A 19,066-nucleotide genomic window follows, 5' to 3' on the forward strand; every position below is an offset into this window, starting at 1 on the left:
CCCCTGGCTCTCGAGTTTAGAGATGCCGAGGCTCCAAGATGTGACCTTGGCTAGTGAGTGGTGCAGCTGTCAGAAGCTAAATTCAGGTCCGCCGGTTCCTGCCTGGTGCTATGTGATTTCTATGCAGGTCTGAGCCTGGCTTTCGAAACCTTCCAGAGTCAGTCCCCAGCTTAATACCAGGTCCTCAAACTCAGATGTCATGGATGAAATGGCACTAATGCACGGTGATTAAGAGCCCAGACTTTGTAGCAGACAGCACTGGGTTCAAACCCAAACCCAGGTAGTTACTTTACTAACTGTGTGATCCCAGGCAAGTTTTATAAACTCTCTGAGCCTCACTTTTCTCATCCCTATTAACACCCACCTCATTGGATTGTGGGGAAATCTCATGAGATAATGCATGTAAAGCTGTCAGCACGGAGCCTAGTTCATAAAGAAATAGCAGCTGTGGTTACATTTCTGGCCTTATCTCCAGTACACAGACCCTTTTACTCCAGTCTACACATTTCACTGATCCTTCAAGGCCCAGCTTAAACCTCACCTCCTCCAGGAAGCCTTCCCTGCCTGCCTCCCCCTCCCAGAGTGCTTCTTGACCTCTTCCCATGTGTAGTGTGTTTCGACTCAACAAACAAAGCTCTGTTTAGTGGTAAGGAGGCTCCAAGTCAAGTTGCGTTCTCTGCTTCCTAGCTGAGCACCCCTGGACAGGCTGCTGCTCCACCCCTCAACCTCAGTTTCCTCAACTATCAAGCGCAGACAATGCTTCTACTCGGCTGATTTCACAGGACTCTGAGGCACTATTGAAATGGTGGTGGTGATGATTCTCACAGCACCCCCCTGAGACAGGCACTATCATTATCCCCATTTTACAGATGAAGGATCCTGGAAGGAATTGTGGCAGAGCAGGTTTGGGGGAGGAGCAGAGCCCTAGGGCCAGGAAGGGAAATGGGGGTGGTAGGGTGGGGCTGAGACTAAAGAAGGGAGCCACCAAGGGGGCCAAGAGCCAGCTCTCTGTGGTTGAGTTTCGGGCAGCTGGGGCTGGCTTTAGTTTCACTGCCTGGGAACTGACTAATTCCTGTGGGAGCACATCTGTAGTCTATCTCCCCAAACACGAATCCCTGCCCCATCCATTCCTAGCGTGTGCTCTTGATCAGGTTACTGGGCCTCTCTGAGCCTCAATTTCCTCATCTTTGAAATGGGGATGGCAAAAGTGACCTGTCTATTTACTGTGCGATTCAGCAAGTTGTCCTCAAAGTCCTCAGAGGGGCACTACTGTGCACTTAATATATTTTATTTTATTTGTTTCTTTTTAACATATATTTAAGTAATCTCTACACCCAACGTGGGACTGAACTCACAACGCCCAGATCAACAGGTACATGCTCCACCAACTGAGCCAGCCAGGTGCCCCGGCACTTAATATATTTTATCTAAGATTTGTGTGAGATGGACCAGAGGAAGCCCCAGTGGAACCAAACTACAACATTTGCAGTTTTCCATTCCTGGGTTACACGCTCCCATCTCCCAGGTTTTGCTACCGTGGCTCCATATCCCCAAGGCCCCTTCTCCCTTCCATCCCCTCGTGCTCAACTCTGACACAGCTTTAAGGCCCAACTCAAATGGCGGAGTGGCAGGAGCAAAAAGCCTGAAGTCAGACATTTAAGGAAACTCTAGGCTCCTTGGGAACAGGACCCATGCTTTGTTTTCATCTTTCTGCCGTCCTCTCTGAGGGTGCCAGGCCATAGTAGGCCTGTGCTCAGTGATATGGTGATGATAATTCACATTTCCTGAGCACCTCCCAGCATAAAGCACCCAGCTAGGCACTTTATATGCACTATCACCTTGATATTTCCCTATAACACAGGTGCAATTTGGACAGATGAGAAAACTGAGGCTTAAACATGCAGGGAGATTTGACTAAGGGCTGGTTAGAGATGAGACCAGGAACTGAACTCAGACCTCTGGCTCCCAAGGCACTGAGTCATTCTGAATAAAGAGCTTATCCCCAGTGTCCCAGGTGAAGGAGGGTACATTCTGCTACTGAATCCAGGGTTCTACTGCTGCAGACATTGGTGAGGGTGGAAAGAGTGTGCCCCACCCAACTAAATAAGCTAGGGATGCTTAGTGCCATTTCCCAGACGAGGAAGCCAAGGCATGGGGGACATTAAAGAACTTGCTTAAGGCTACACAGCTGGTAAGGGAGAAAGACCCTATTCCAGACACACCCCAAAACTCTGGAAAAGTTCCCAAACCCAAGCAAACTTCCATTCCAACTGGTGTACCTCATCTCTGGTGTATCGTCTCCTGAAAAATGCTCAGATTCCCTCTGTTCAAAGTCTTGCTTATCAAAATACAAAACTCTTTTTTTTTTTTTTAAACATTTTATTTATTTTTGAGAGACAGAGCATGAGCAGGGGAGGGGCAGAGAGAGGGAGACACAGAATCCGAAGCAGGTTCCAGGCTCTGAACTGTCAGCACAGAGCCCGACGTGGAGCTCAAACCCACGAACTGTGAGATCATGACGTGAGACGAAGTCGGAGGCTTAACCGACGGAGCCCCCCATGCGCCCCCAAAATACAAAATTCTTGATAGAAGCTTCCTGAAGGTACAGACCTCCTGTTTGGGGGCTCCCCAGTGTGTTACCTGTTCAGATGAACCTAAAATCAAGAGAGAAGCCAAATGGGCACTGTGGGAAGGAAGGGAGAAAAATCTCTGCCCATTAGGGAAAGGAAATCAAAACCACAATGAGATTCACACCCACTGGGATGGCTGTAATTGATGAGACTGACAAAAACAAGTGTCCAGGATGTGGAGAAATTGGAACTCTCATACACTGCAGGAGGAATGTAAACTGGAAAAAAAGTTTGACGGTTTGGAAAAAAAGTTTGCCGGTTCCTCAAAAAGTTGTACAGAGAGTTACCATAAGACGCAGGAATATCACTCCTAGATGTATACCCAAAAGAATTGAGAATGAGTGTTCACAGCAGACTTATTCATAATAACCAAAAAGTAGAAACAACCCAAATGTCCATCAGTGGATGAATGGATACATTTCATGTGTTAGCCGTACAATGGAAAATTATTCGGTCATAAAAGGGGATGATGGACTGATACAGGCTACAACACGGAAACCCTTGAAAACATTACGCTAAGTGGAAGAAACCAGACATGGAAGGCCATCTATTGTATGATTCCATTAATGTAAAATGTCAAGAATAGGTAAATCTATAGTGACAGAAAATAGGGTTGCGTTGCCAGAGGTGGATCAGTTTCGTTTCGCAGGTGAGGAAATTACGGCTCAAGAGAAGCTGAAGAGAAGCTGAGTTTCACTCCACCTGCCTATCTGTGTGACTTTGGACCCATGACTTCGCCTCTCTTGGAGCCTTAGTTTTCTCAACTGTAAACCAGAGATAATGATGTGCACTTAAGGTGGCTGGGCAAGCTTGGTAGTTACTCCTTTTCTCTCCTCTCTGGCCTTTGGGTGGAAGCTGGTGAGGTTTAAGGGTTAAGGCTGCCATCTAGAGGTAAACTCAGGCAACTGCCCTAAATCTGCAAGGCTATCTATTCTGGTCAACAAGTCCGCCCCGACCGCCCCCCCCCCCCCCCCAAACACACACACTGTGGGCTTGGGGAGGAGAAAAAAGATGTGAAAAACGCAGCCCTGCTGGAAGGCCAGGGCTACCAAATTGGCCGGATCTTTCCCAGATGTCTCCAGACCCTGGAGATGGTTTTCACAGATGTTGGGTCCTGTGAAGGTGGTCCCATGTTGTAGGAGGGCAGTCGGATTCAAGTCCCAATAGAGATGCCCAGACTAGTAGGGTAGGCAAGCACCACCCACAATTCCTGCAATTACCAATTAATTATCTCCTCTTCCTGCAGGAACTCTTTAAAATGCACACCTGACCTTGTCACTCTCTAGCTTAATAAGTTCTGGCAAGAAGTTCCCCACCATGGCCTGGCCACCCCTTTGCCCCCAGCCCCTCTGATTTTCAGCACCCTTCACACAAGGACCTTAGGCTCTGATCGAATGCACTTCTGACTCCCCTCTAACATCCCTGCTTTCCCTGTTTACCTATGTCCTCTCTCCTCTTTTTTTTTTTTTTTTTAATGTTTATTTATTTAGAGAGGGGGGAGGGTCAGAGAGACAGAAAAAACCCCAAGCAGGCTCCATGCTGTCAGCACAGAGCCCCATATGGGGCTCCAACTCACCCACTCCACTCATGAGCCACCCATGCGGGCTCCAACTCACGAGATCACAACATGAGCTGAAACCAAGAGTCGGACGCTTAACCGACTGAGCCACCCGTGCGTCTTGTCTCTTCCACCAGGAAAAAAAAAGGTCTGCTCTCAGACACAAGTTTCTCAGATACACAAATCTTGGAGAATGCTGTGTACCTTGTATACATATGTGATCTCAAACAACATTCAATAACAGTGGGTATTCTAGAACTCTTCAGATTAACAGAACTGGAACCTGGGACAGCAAAATCAAGGATCCAGATCAATTACCAACATTGAAAAATAAGACTCGGGGTGCCTGGGTGGCTCAGGCAGTTAAGCATCCGACTCTGGACTTGAGCTCAGGTCATGATCTCATGGGTTCGTGGGTTTGAGCCCCGGGTGGGGCTCTGCACTGACCCTGCGGAGCCTGCTTGGAATTTTCTCTCTCTCTCTCTCTCTCTCTCTCTCTCTCTCTCTCTCTCTCAAAATAAATAAATAAACTTAAAAAAAACTAAGAAAAGAAGACTCAGAATCCTCTTGAAATAAGTAAGACACCCAGCCTTTGGAGTCCAGGTGACGTTCATATGGGTCTGGGTGGTGATAGCTCCTACCACCCACCCCCCATCAGAACTCTGATGCCTGCTCCCCACCTCCTATTAAGAATCTCAAGCTGTCATCATTTCACAGTGTAATTACAGTGGTTCTTCTGTTCTATCCTCTTCTCCAGATTTAAGCTGTTCCTTGTCTTGTCTATCGTTACGCTCCAGTATCCAGCCCAGCGCCCATCACAGAGCAGAAGTGCGAGAATTGCTTACTGAACTGAACTCAATGGAAGTTTTTTAGAATGGCTGAAGGATCACTCCCAATCTCTTCCCAGGAAAGCTTGTGGCCACTGTCAGAATCTCTTTGTGACTCTGCATTAGGGGAACTGGGGACCTTGTGGGGCCAAAGAGGTCATAGGAGCCAGTATTCTCAGGCACCACCTTCTCCTGGCCTTACTCTCCTTGTTTGTTTGTTTGTTTGTTTGTTTGTTTTGTTTAAGTTTATTTATTTATTTTAAAAAAGAGAGAGCGGGAGGAGGGGCACAGAGGAGAGAGGGAGAATCCCAAGCAGGCTGCCCTCTGTCAGCCCAGAGCCCAACGCATGAGATCATGACCTGAGCCGAGATCAAGTCAGACAGTTAACTGACTGAGCCGCCCAGGCGTCCCCTTACTTTCTAATCCCACTCGCCCCCCACCCTCATGATTGTTCCTCCCCCAACAGGCAGATTAAAAGCAGCAATGCTAACAGTAGCAAAGCAAGCACATTCATACCCCAAATCCACAAATCCACGTGATCACAACAGCCCTGTGGGGAAGCCACGATTGGCCCCATTTGACGGATGAAAGAACTGAGGCCAGGAGTAGTTCAATGATATGCCTTGAAGGCACAGAGCTTGAGTATGAGGGCCCAGAATTGTATTTATTTACTATGTGCCAGTCACCATTCTGACAGCTTAGAAATCTTAACTCATGTAATCCTCATAACATCCCTATGAACTATGTATTGTTATCACCCCAGCTTTGCAGATGAAGAAACTGAGGCTCAGAAAGTTTAGGTAATTTGCCCAAGGTCACAGGGCTGGTGATGATGGGGCAGGTTTTGAGCCAGGGTTCATCCACTCTGCCATCTAGCCTTACTTCAGGATTTCCTCAGAAAGCCTTGGCTTCAGTACATGTGAGTAGGGTAAGAACACCCACCTCACAGGGTAGTTATGAGGATTAGATCTAATATGTGTAGGTGTCTGGATCACAGCAGCTACCCAGGAAGAAGTCATTTTTGTTCCTCCCTGGAGCCTCCACTGACAATTACAGCAACTGGCCACCAGAGGGGAGTCATGTGCTGAGGACCTAAGCCCTTCCTGGGAGGCCCGGTTGACAGTTCAAGGGTTAAGGATTCAGAGTCCCCTTTCCCCCTGTGGGCAACCCTGGGATCAATGATCTATCTCAGCCTGCGCCCGAATCTCACGGAACTGACCTTCCTGCAACAGAAATAAACTTTAGGCCTTAAATGTATCCAAGGCCCCTTTGCTAACACCAGTTCTAGGACTGAGAGGCTGGGACGATGTGTGGGGAGGAGAGCCCAGCTGTGTCCCATTTGGTAGTGTAGTGGTGGGGGGTGGCAATTATCAGCGATGCCCCTTCTGCTGGAGGCTGGGTTCCTGGAGCCACAGCTGCAGGGCGGAGGGTGGCTGGGGGAGCTTTGGAATTGTCTCCCTAGGGGTTTCCATGGTTACAGATTGATGCAGGCAGCCCACTAGGCTGGGTCCTTTATCTGTATTGTCTCCTGGGGAGACAATGGGCTTTGGGGATGGGGGCACTTGATGCAGATGCTGCTGCAGGAGCTCTGTGTGCTGTGCTCTAGGAATCCCCTGACCTTGCTGCTGAGGCCGAGAAAACTGGGCATGGGGTCAGCCTTGGAAGTCACTCCTTACTTTGGGGTAAAAGACTACCACTGCAGAGACTTGGAGAGGCCATCTTCCGAGGCCCCCAAACGGCAAAAGTGCCTCAAAATATTAAACAAAAATCACACATTCAGGAGGCAGCCCTGATCAAATCAGGATTCTGTCTCTTACTGCTGTCTGATTTGGGCGCGTTACTTTACCTGTCCAAATCCCAGCTTACTTGTCTGGAAAGTGGGGACAACATCTGCTTTTTTAAATTACTGGGAGGATGAACCAAGCACAGAGCCTGGTATCGAGAAGGCACTCAAAGGGGGTGCCTGGCTGGCTTAGTCGGTAGAGCATGTGACTCTTGATTTCAGGGTCATGAGTTCAAGCCCCATGTTGGGTGCTGAGTTTACCTGATAAAAATAAATAAAATCTTTTTTTTTAATGTCGATTTTGACAGAGATACAGAGTGAGAGTGGGGGAGGAGCAGAGAGAGAGGGAGACATAGGCTCTGAAGCAGGCTCCGAGCTGTCAGCACAAAGCCCGCTGCAGGGCTCGAACCCACAAACCGTGAGATCATGACCTGAGCCGACGTCGGATGCTTAACCGACTGAGCCACCCAGGCGCCCCAAATAAAATCTTTAAAGAAAAAAGAAAAGAAGGTACTAGAGAGTACCTGAGCTCACATAGGCTCCTGGCATGTCTTGGGTCATAGGACTGGCTCTCTGGTCTTAACCGAGGCTCTTTTTGTCTCTTAGACTCAGCTGCCTCATCTGTGACCTGGGGACTTTGAAAGGTTTATAAAGGATGAAGTGAGATGATGAAGAAATGCTTAGGGAAATAGAAATCAAACCCCTAACACACAACTCTGCCTTCCTGGACTTAAAAAAAAATTTTTTTTAATGTTTATTTCACTTGGGGGGAGGGCAGCAGAGAGAGAGGGAGACACAGAATCTGAAGCAGGCTCCAGGACAGCTCAGAGCATGACGCAGGGCTCAAACTCACTAACAGTGAGATCATGACCCGAGCTGAAGCCGGAGGCTTAACCTGCTGAACCACCCAGGCGCCCCTAGAGTTTAAATCTACTTGGAACACACAACATGCTCATGGGGGGCATGTGGTATTTGGGTGAGTCGAATATTTGGCAGTGTAGCCGATAAGGGAGAATTTCTGAAAGAGGCAAGACTCGGAGGGTTTCAGAATCAGGGAAGTATTCCAGAAAGATCTTCCTGTGCCAAAAAGAAACAAAAGTCCAGAGGGGTGAAGGGACTCAGCCCTCTGCCCAGTCATCTTGACCTATCACCATCTTCTCCAAAGGAAAGGTGTGAGGAGGTGGGGAGGAAAGAAGAGGGAAGGCAAGCTGTCATTTGTGGGACACTTTTCTATGAGGCAAGTTGCTCACAAGCCCATTTTGTGGATAAGGAAACTAAAAACTACTATTCTTGTTACCCGACTGGGTTGGCCAAACAATGGATAAGACCCGAGAATGAGATTAATTTATCTGCAGTATAGAAGACAGAACTTGCCCATGGGAAACGTGAAACGATTCCTTCACCTTTAAATAATCAGCAGAGGGAACCAAAAACTTCTAAATGTCTATCCTTCCTCCTTCCCCTACGATGATGCACTTAGTCTGGGACACGGCACACAGTGGGTGTTCAAGAAATGAAAGTTCTTATCGCTGTCACTGTTATTACTAGGTTTATTACTACACATTCAGTGCTGGGGATACAAAGGTTAACAAAACTCCCTCCTGTCTTTGAGGAATTCAGCCTAGTGAGAGGGGAAGGGCAAGAGGGCAGAAAATAATCTCTTCCACTTGTTTGACTTTACAAAGCACTTTTACATACACCACCTCATTAAATTCTCAAAACAACCTGGTGAGGAAGGCATTTTCCCCATTTTAGAGATAAGGAAACTGAGCCTCAGGAGGCTTCAACGATTTGCCCAGACATCGTAAAATATGAATAAAATGGGAAATAAAATAATGTTTTTTTGGGGGGGGGAACCTTTGTTGGATTAACAGATGTGTTTAAAACCAATAAAACAGGGACGCCTGGGTGGCTCAGTCGGTTAAGCGTCCGACATCGGCTCAGGTCACGATCTCGCGGTCGTGAGTTCGAGCCCCGCGTCGGGCTCTGTGCTGAACGCTCAGAGCCTGGAGCCTGTTTCAGATTCTGTGTCTCCCTCTCTCTCTGACCCTCCCCCGTTCATGCTCTGTCTCTCTCTGTCTCAAAAATAAATAAACGTTAAAAAAATTAAAAAAAAATAAAACATATTATGTAAGGCATAGAAACAATAGCCCCATTTTATTGAGGAATATATAAAAGATAGCTTTTACTAAATTTAAAAAACAGCCAAGCTCTTAACAGCTCTCATTTATGGGGCAGCCACTGTGTGCCAGGCTTTCTAGGATTTCCCTAATCCTTACAACAATCCTGCAAGGCAGAAACGGTCAGCCCCTTTTCACAGAGGAGACGCCAAGGCTCAGAGAAGTGAAGGTACTTGCTCAGGGTTGCACAGCAAGAGAGGGATAGAGCCAGGACTGGGACCCGGGCTCTAACTCTCAGCTTAAGAGCTGGAGCCTGGACTTGCTCCCAAGTCAGTTTTGCCTAGAGTACGCTCCTGCTGAGAGGTGACCACCCTTTCTTGTCTCACTCCACAAAGCATGATGAGGGGGAGGGAGAGTGCAGGCAGTTCTCCAAGGTAAGAGGGGTGGTTTCAGCCCATTTGGGAAGCAGCATAGTGTAGCATGGCTTTCTCAAAGTGTGTGTGTCTACACGTGCAGGGGCGTGTGCACATGTGTGACTACGTGTGAAGTTGGCTGGGTCTCAGAAAGGCATGTGATGAAAACCTGCACATCTCTCTGAAATGTCAACGTTACTTAAAAAATTGAGACATTATGACTTCATAAAGCACAGATGGCTATAGAATGCATGAGAACGTAAACTTCCCGTGGTCTTTTAAGATAACGAAAGACAACTAGTATCGGGGGGCTCTTTTTACGTACCAAGCACCAGTCTGAGAGTTCTGTGTGTTAACTAGTTTAATCCTCACAACTGTTGCAGGCACTATCACCCCCGTTTTATAGGTGCAGAAAGATGCGGAAACTAAGGATGAAAGAAGTTAAGTCACCTGATCAAGTTCACGCAGCCGCCAAGTGGAGCAATGTGGGCACACAGAAGCATTTCAACACCAAGAATTAGAACATCCGCATTATCTGTTGTCAGTTCAATTGAACACTGGCAAAAGGACTTGCAGGTGAGGATGATGAAGAAACAGTTGGCTGCTGCTTGACTTTCTCCTGATAAAATCAGGAAGGCTGCCAGCCCCAAGCCCCTCACCTGTACCAGGTACTCTACCTCTGTTGTCTTATTTCATTCCTACGACCACCCTTTGAAAGAGGGGCCGTTGGGAGTTTTACAGATGAAAAACTAAGGCTCAGGGTGCCTGGCTGCCTCGGTCGGTTAAGCATCCGACTCTTGATCTCTGCTCAGGTCCTGATCCCATGGTTTGTGGGATCGAGCCCCACGCTGGGCTCCGTGTTGACAGCATGGAGTCAGTTCGGGATTCTCTCTCTCCCTTTCTCTCTGACTCTCCCTCTCTCTTTCTCTCTTGCTCTCTTTTTTTTTTTTTTTTAATTTTTTTAATGTTTATTTATTCTTGAGAGAGAGACGGAGTGTGAGTGGGGAAAGGGCAGAGAGAGGGAGACACAGAATCCAAAGCGGGATCCAGGCTCTGAGCTGTCAGCACGGAGCCTGATGTGGGGCTTGAACTCACGAACCGTGAGATCATGACCTGAGCTGAAGTCGGACACTCAACCGACTGAGCCACCCAGATGCCCCTCTCTTGCTCTCTCTCAAAAGAAATAAACTTAAAAAAAAGGGGGGGGGTGGAAACTGAGGCTCAGGGAGGTGAAGGAGCTTGTCCAATGTGGCACAGCCTGGGAATGGAGGTACTAGGGGGCTGGAGTCCTGCTTTTAGTCCCAGCTCTACTCCTCAAGACACCTGGCTGTCTTGCTGATCAGATGCTCCTGGGTGCGTGTGAAAGGGCTCTGAAGGGCATCTGTGCTGGGCAGGCAGTGCTGAGATGCCGTGATTGGATTATGCCAACAACACTGCCTCCCTGGAAAGATGAGCAAAGAATTATATGAGGAATGTGACAGCCATGCCCAGCTAGCTCTGTGGTTGGGGTCACCCAGGGCCTACCCAGTGCCAGGCACTTTACATATGTCATCTGATTGAATCATCAAAGCAGTCATGTGAGGCTCGGAGAGGATAAGTAACTTACCTGTAAGGGCGCAGCTGATACGCAGCAAAGTCAGGATCTCAACCAGCATCTGTCTGATTCCCAGACTCAGAAAGCGCGGGAGGGCTCGAGTGGCTGGCTGAGGCCAATTCTGTATGATTCATTGGTTTGTACAGAGTTCTAAAAGAGCTACAGACATCAACGGCACTGGATGTGGAGGCTGTATTGGAGACCTGGGCTCTGACACTTACTCCAGGGTGAACTTTTGCGGGTCCCCTGATATCTGTGGGCCTCGCAGGAGTGAAATAGAGGCAGCCCCTCAAGTCTCCTATTACCATGTAGATGAAAATGCTGTGCACGAGTGAGTGGCCTCTTTTGAACACCTACTTGCTGCTCTCTTTGTAGAAGGAGACAAATCTACGGTGGAAAATGCCATTAACGAGATGCGTGACCAACATTTAGGCTCCTTGGGACCCATCTGAATGGAAGCTGGGATCAATCCTTCGTGTATCTGGACCCCACAGTAAGACCTGTCAGGGGCCCTGCTGGGGAAGGGATGTGTGTGAGCCAGGGTGTGTGTGTGGTGCCGTAGCATCTGTCTTGATGGTCCTCGAGTCCTCACCTCCTCCTCGCGTGACCTACAGTGGCCTAGTGGCCTGGAATGTCTTGAAACCCTTATTTTTAAACTTTTTTTTTTTTTTTTTTTGGTTTAATGCTAAAAAATGGCATGGACTAGAAACAAAACCAGGTTCAAGAAGAACCTGGATCAGTGAGCAGGTGGGGTATTTCCAAGGGGTCCACCATGCCTTGGTACCCTTATTGCCACACAGCTCACACTTTTAGCCCCAAACCAACTGCCAGCTGGCCAGGGACCACCTCGACTTAGGGTAATGAGTTCCATATGTTTCCACAAGAACCCAGCTAAGCTTTTCCCCAGCAGTTCTTAAAAAGGGTTTCTCTCCCCTCCCCAGCTTCCAACTCATGCTTGGCCACCCTTGTTTCATTTGCTCCTAATGAGAGCAGGAGGGAGGTGGCTGGGTGGCAATGACAACGAGGCAATGCTCCAGCGAACCACCGTCCTTGACTTCACATTTCCAGATCCTCAGGGTGCCCGGAGGGACAGGGGTGTGGACCAGCCCCTGACAGTCTCTCTGCAGAAAGCGTGTGAGGCCCTAAGCCTCTCAGGGTCTCAGCTGCCCCATCTCTAAAGTGGGAATGACGGTCTCTGCTCAGGGTAAGCAGCTATCACAAAAAGAGCCCTTAGATAGGCAGGTAGGAGGCTTGGGTTTGAGTCCTGTCTTGACTAGCAACTTTCTGTGTGTCGCCGAGCAGGTTCCTTCTCCTCTCTGGGCCACATTTGTGACCCATAAGAGCCCTTCTATCCATGACAAGCTTTAGATTTACGAGCAAATGACAAAAGGTGCAGGGAAGAACATCAACTTACCCCCAGACCAAGGTGGCTCCAGGGTGGGGTTGGCAGGAAGCCTATGGCCTCCCTACCTTGGCCCGTGTTACTACCCCCCTGGGCTCCCTTTGACCATGGTCTGGCCCCGTGAGGGCTCTGCCTCCTACATCTGGCACCAGGTGGAGTGGGGTGGTGGTGTTGAGGAGAAGGAGGGTCCCCAGATGGAAAGTCAGTTCTACAGCTTGGGTGGTTTAGGGGGGAGACTACCTACAGTCAGCCCCCAGCTCTGGAGGAATATGAATCTGAGTTCAAACGTTACAGCACCACCCCCCCCACCCCCCACCCCCTTTATCTGACTTGTCAAAGGCAATCCTCAAATCCTTTCCTAAGTAACCTACAGCCCTGATCTGGACTGTCCACCTACCCGACCCATAGACTGACTCACTATCCTCGACCACTGATGGCTACTCGGACTGACCTTCCCACCGTGTCTATTAACCCAGGCTCTGGGTTTACCTGCCAGCAGGTTTATCCGCAAACCCTGCCGCAGTCTGGCAGAATTCCAGCTCTGGCCACACTCTGACTCCTTACCCTACTTGCAGACTCACCCCTGATTTGGGTCGCAAGGAGACCCCTTGACCTTGTCACTGACGGACCCTTAACAGGAGAAATAACCAGAGAACAATTCAATGCTAAACTGTGGGTGAAACAGGACGTCAGAGAGGAGAGTGGGGCGGGATGGGGAGGGAGACTGGGGCGGAGGACAGAGGCTTCCCGGAGAACCCCGGTGGGCCTGGGGCCACACTCGGAAGGTCGGACTGGCCTCGTGCGGGGCACGTCGCAGGCGCTCGAGGAATGCGAGTAGCCTGAAAGAATGAAGGAAGGAAGGAACGGGGTGCGATCCAGGGCGGCCGCCCGGCCAGGGCAAAACTGCCTAGGCAGGAAGCGGGGTGGGGGCACGCTGAGGCTGCAGCGGCCCGAGCGCAGCTGGGGGCAGCGGGAGAGCAGTCGGGTCAGCGACTCCGCTGGGCCCCCCCCCCCCCCAGGCCGGGAGGCTGGGAACTGGGAGGCCGCGCTGCTGGCAGAGCGGCGGGGGCGCCGCGAGGCTCCGGATGGGCTGGGAGCCCCGCCCGCAGGCTGCGGAGGGAGCCGGAGCCAGAGCGGAGCCAGAGCTCAGACATCCGGGCGCCAGTGAACACCTGCGAGCGGCCCCCAGGGCCCGCGGGGGGGGGGGGGGGAGCGCGGGTCGCCGGGCCGGGGGCGGGGCGAGGGGCGGGGCCGGCTCTCCTCCGCCCTGCGGGGCTCCGGGCCACGTGGGCCGAGGCTCCACCCCTGCCCGGGCTCCGAGCCGCGGCGGGTGGAAAGCGGCTGCCCGGCTGCAGGGTGGGGAGCGCGGGCAGAGGGGAGCCGAGAAGCAGTTCTGCGGGAAAGAGAGCGACAGGAGGCTTTAGAGTGTAGCCTGGGGAATGAAGAGTGGTGGCCGTGAGAGGTGATGAGGCCGGGAAAACAGATAATTGAAGGTTGTCGGGTGCATCCGCAGCCGGGGAGAGCTATCACTGGCCTCCTCCAAAGGGCATCATCTCCGGTGTCACGGGCATGAATTTGAATCCCTGCTTGGTTACTTAGGCGCTGGGTGGCCTCGGGCAAGTTACTTCGCGTGTTCTGAGCCTGTTTTGTTAGTTTCGTTTTGTTTTTTATTTACAAAGTACAAATCTCTCCCAAATGGCCCTATTTCAGAGCTGATGCGATAATGGACGTAAGACGCTGAGTCTTACTGACCCTTGTGTTTCAGAGAGCCTGGCATATGCTTCATGTATGTTCCCTTTCATCTGAATTCCAAACCTGTAAGGGAAGGACCGTCACCCCCTTTCACAAAGGAGGGAGAGACCCGAGGTGGCCCTGGGTCGTTCCTTCAGCAAGCACCCACTGGGGACTGAACTAGTACCCGGCACAGGGAACGGAGAGGGAGAAGAACTGGCCTGGAGTCGACGTGAAGACGTGGGTTTTGAAGCTCCGCGGACTTGGGCTTCCTAATCCTTGCTGTGCCACTTCTTTGTGGTGTGAGCGGCATCCAGTTCCTCAGCCCCTCTGAATCGGTTTCTTCTGTAAAATGGGGATAATGACACCCACTTTGCTGGGTTGTGGTGAGGATTAGAAGAAAAGAAGATAAAATAGAGCCTGGCATCTGGCAGGCACTCAATAGGTGATTATAACAGAAGACACTATCCTCTCTCTCAGACTTTTCCGACCTGAGGCCAAATTGCTTTCACTCTCTAATGACTAATGAATTGGCAGCCTGGTTTCAGCTTTTGTCCCGGCCACCTGAACAGCTCAGTCTCAGCAGACCTGACAGGCAATTTCCTTGGAATTAGCTTAATAATACCTTGTAGGTGTGTGATGCATTTCAAAGAACTTTCCCACCATTATCTTCTGTCCAGGGAGGGAGAGTTCGAGAGCTGCCAGCTGCTGGGCAAAGGAGGAGAGAGGCTTGGAGAGGTGAAGCGGCTTGCTCAAGGTCACCTGGCAGAGTGAGCAGGAAGCAGCATGCTGTGGCAGAAAGGGTAGAAGCTCAGTGCCTGGCTTTACTGCAGTTCATGGTCTAATGTAGAGCCGGGGGCCTCCGAATAGTATGCTCAGGATCAGCAATTAGTTAGATGTGGAACCTGAAGGTCAAAGAGAGGCAGTCTAGCTTGCAGTTGTATAGCTAGCATGGGACAGAGTCAGGATCTGCACCCGTGTGGCTGTCTCCAGAGCCAGCAAAGCACACCCAACAATCCAAACCAAGGTGGACCCAACCTGGGTCTACCTGGTTTGAGCAAGAGTTCCACGCATGGGGACTGAGAACTTCCCAGGGGACTGGAGGTCTGCTATTACTCTCCAAAGGTGTGTGCACGTATTTTCTGAAGAGTGTTCATACCTGCCATCGGATCGTCAGAAGAAACCAGGAAACAGGAACGGCTGGTCAGCCGGTTAGCAAAGACAGAAGTTCCCCCCCCCCTCGCCCCCCTGCACATGCCCCCGTTCACCCCTGAAAGCTCACCAAGGTTAAGGCATGAAGGGTGATGACGTGACCTGTTTGTTATGAAATATTGAAGTAACTCATGCCAGGGGCCAACACAGATGAGATCATATCATAAACAGGAATCTAGTGAGGCCAGGAGCCTGGTGGAGCCCACCTGGGGAGCTGCCAGGTGGGGGGCAAAAGGGGATGGTGTGGGTTTGGGGGGGGGGTCTTGTCTTCTGCCCTACTCTCAGACCTGGACCTATGGAATGGCCAGTCTCAGGCTCTGTCCCTGTCCCCTACAACTATAGTCACTGTAGTTAGGTTAAAATCCCATCGCTTTCTCTCAAGGGGCTCTGAGAACCTGAGACCCATTATCTACTGAGCCTTGGTTTCTCCGTTTCTAAAAAAGGGATAAAGATGCTTTACAGAGTAGACTCCCGACGGAGGTGTTATAGGAAGGAAATACCGAAAGCATTGGAGGCTGTAGGGCAGCTTCTTCTAGTCTCAGAGCCCTCAACTACCAACTAGTTGGAACTAGTATTTCCAACGAGCACCCAAATCATTCTGATCAGAGCGGCTAGGGATTTGAGGGACGAGAAAAACCCCTCTCCTACTTTTTCCAAATTTGAAAGCCCAAGGGGAAGCCAAACCAGAGAGCATGAGGAGGGAAATGAAACCAGGCCCCCATGTGCTTATTCATCTCTGAAATGGGTCTATCAACCACCACCCGTCTGGGCACCAGGTGAGACTACTCTTCCACATCCCCTGCTAGAAAGACCTCATGAATCATTAATGACATTGAAGACGACGACCATCTGGTAACGCAGCAAAGAGCTCAAGGGACCTAAGAACTGGGGCTCAGGAAACCTAATTTCTATCCTGAGCTCCCAACCTGCTGGGTGAGCTTGTGCTAGCCACTTCCCCTCACATCTTCCCTCATCTGTAAAATGAGGGGACAAGGGCCAGGATCTTCTCTGCACCCAAACCTCAATGGATGTGGAGCTCCCATCATGAGCCTTTTCCACTCCCCACCCCCCCCACACACACACTCCAGTCTTAGCTGGCATTTTCCCATTCCCCTTAAATAAGCAAGTTTGCTTTTTCCCCAAGGTCCAAGGACATGTATTTCCCCTAAATTCAGTCTTCGCAGAGTGTTAGCAACTTAAGGAACCAAACTATATACTCAAGTGTTTAAAAACCGTTTATTATGCAAAATGTTAACTTTTATAAAAAGTTTAATAATATACATTGCATGGTTACAGAAAGTCACCTTCCTGCAAAAAAGGTACAAAAGCTATATACTCTATTATAGAGTTCATAATCAGGGCAACAGAGCCTTTCTCCAAGGAGACCAGAAGACCAGCTCTACTGCTGCCTTGGCAGACTTTGGAGAGCAGCCACTCCCCCCCACCACCCCCCACCTCCACACTCTGAAAGATAGTCTTTAAAACCTGGGGGTGGGGTGGGGGCTGGGTGACGTTGCCCAGCTGGTGCCCAGAGCTAGCTCTGGCCCTTTAGGCCACCCAAGTTCACAGTCCTTCGCTCCCGGGCGCCAGGTCCAGCCTCGAGGCAGGGGTTCGGGGAAGTCAAGTGGGCAGGGCGAGGTTGGGGCCCATCCATGCCTTCGGGCTTCCGGCCGTAGAGGTTCCTGGGGTCCCAGGCGGAACGGGCGCCAGCACCTGCGTTCTGGGCGGGGGAGGAAAGAAGACCAGGGAGCCATCAGTTTCCGCCGAGCGCGCCGAGGCGGGGGCCGTCCGCAGACTGCCCGGCGCCAGGGAGGAAACTTGGTCTCTACCTCCAGCTGATAACTCCGCGCCCCACGCTGCCCCCACCCAGTTGGCGCCAAAGGACCACAGGCGGAGCTCGCAACCACCCCGCCCTCTTGGAATTGACACTAGTTGGACAAGGGCTGAAAGACACAGCTTCCTTTACCAAACTCCAAACAGAACGGCTATTTTATTTACCTGCGCCTACTTTCTCGTGTCTTTGGCCACGGTGGGGGGGGGGGGGAGGGCAGGGGCAAAGTGCGTTGAAGGTTGAAACGCACACTGGATGGGAATTGGTTCCGTCATTCATTTGATGTGACCACGGGTAAGTCACTAGCCCCTCTCTGGCCTCGTTTTCCCTACGCTGAGGAGGCCCCAATCCCTTGGCAGGCCTACCAATTCCATGATTTGTCGTTTAAGCACCGCCCCACCTCCAGCCCCTGGAGAAGGCGGCGGATACTCACCTGGAGGCGCCAGGACTGCCAGGTCAGTGGCAGAAGCTCCTCTTGTCGTTGGAAATCACAAGTTCCGGAGCGAGCTCGGCTGTCTGGGAGAAAGAAAAAGAGGGGAAAGTTATGCATGGTATTTGGGAACGCTCGGGGGCGGGGGGGGGGTTTCTCAGCAGCATCCGGGCTCCGGAGCTCAGCCCCGCCCCGGCTCCCGCGCACGCCCCCACACACCTGGATGGGAAGATGCGGGCCGTCTGGGGGTCCCGGGGCGGGCTCGGCCAGAACCACCTGCAGGTCCAGAATGTAGTCGATGACGCGCTGCAGGATTTCCACCTGGCTAAGCTGAGTGCCTCGCGGTACTCCGGGTACTAGTTCTCGCAGGCGCGAGTAGCAGTGATTCATGTCGTCCAACAGGCTCAGCGGCTCCTCGGCTGCCGGACCCTTGCCGCGGCCCCGCGCGATGGCCAGGCTGCGTTCAGACAGGCAGCACACCGCTTCGTAGCAGCCGCGCACCGGGCTCAGCGCCTTCATATTGAGGAATGAGACCCGAGGTGCCGAAAGGACCCAGAGAGCCAACGGACCCCTAAGGCAGCTGGCAACGCGCGCACGCTCTCAGCGGCCCGTACTTATAGAGCCCGCCTCGAAGGCACGCCCCCTTATGCAAAACGTGACCCTCGGCCCCGCCTCCGCCAGCCCTGGGCGTTCACAACCCGGTTAAATTGCAAACAGGCTTCCTCAGGCTGGTCTGACGCCGAATACCGCGGAGCCGCGGATTCAAAGAATGAGGAAGCGCTGATACTGGGGAGAGGCAGGCCTCTTTGCCAGCAAGGATTTTAAAAATCACTTAAAACTATTAACTTTAAGAATTTGCCTTTTCCTGGCAGCGCCCCAGATCTTTGAGTTCCCTGCCCCCTGCCAGTCCACCCACAGCCCAACACTGGTTCGAACCCACAGCTCCTCTGAGGTCATAAATCCCTGAACAGCAAAGAAGCTTTTTTTTTTTTTTTTTTTTAAAGCAAAGGATTTTTCAAGGGAAACTTGTAAGGAATTAGTGCCGCCTTGTTCCCCAATTTGCTGTTCGTCTGACCTCCAGACTCACTGGCGTCAGGAATTATCTTGTGACCAGAGGGGAAAAAAATTAATTGCGGTGAAGCTGAGGTTACAATGAAGAAAACAGATTTGGGCTAGGCGCTGAGATTGCAGAAGGAGGAGGGGAAGGGGGTTTGAGCAAAGAACACTATTTATTTGAGCAACAGGGGAAAAGAAAAAAAAAAAAAAAGAGAAAGCAGGCTGAATCCCTGATTTTTGCATGGAGAAAGAAAGGAGGTCCCACCCTCTGGCCCTATGCACTCCATAAGGAGCCAAATATATGCCCAGTTGTGTTTTGGAAGTGAGTTTGATTAGACTTTTGGACTGGATTTTAAATATGGGCCTACAGACAGGATAGTTTCTTCATTAGTCTTTTTAGGAGTCCCACACTGGGTCAGCGAATCTCTTAATTCTTGCTTTGCCCTTTCCACACACCTCTATGCAGAAAACAATAGTTT

General features: G+C 50.9%; 1 protein-coding gene across 1 annotated transcript; it reads right to left on the reverse strand.

The window, feature by feature from the left end:
• Positions 1-16,487: 16,487 nt before the first annotated feature.
• On the reverse strand, positions 16,488-18,130 carry ID3 (inhibitor of DNA binding 3). The gene is made up of 3 exons (XM_040464675.1): positions 17,751-18,130; positions 17,535-17,617; positions 16,488-16,990 (listed from the first exon to the last, which is right to left on the reverse strand). The coding sequence occupies exons 1-2, from the start codon at positions 18,048-18,050 to the stop codon at positions 17,558-17,560; spliced, it is 360 nt and encodes a 119-aa protein (XP_040320609.1). The 5' UTR covers positions 18,051-18,130; the 3' UTR covers positions 16,488-16,990; positions 17,535-17,557.
• Positions 18,131-19,066: the final 936 nt, after the last annotated feature.

This window comes from Herpailurus yagouaroundi, unplaced genomic scaffold (genome assembly GCF_014898765.1).
Source record: "Herpailurus yagouaroundi ecotype Mexico unplaced genomic scaffold, PumYag 77, whole genome shotgun sequence".
NCBI lineage: Eukaryota > Metazoa > Chordata > Mammalia > Carnivora > Felidae > Herpailurus > Herpailurus yagouaroundi.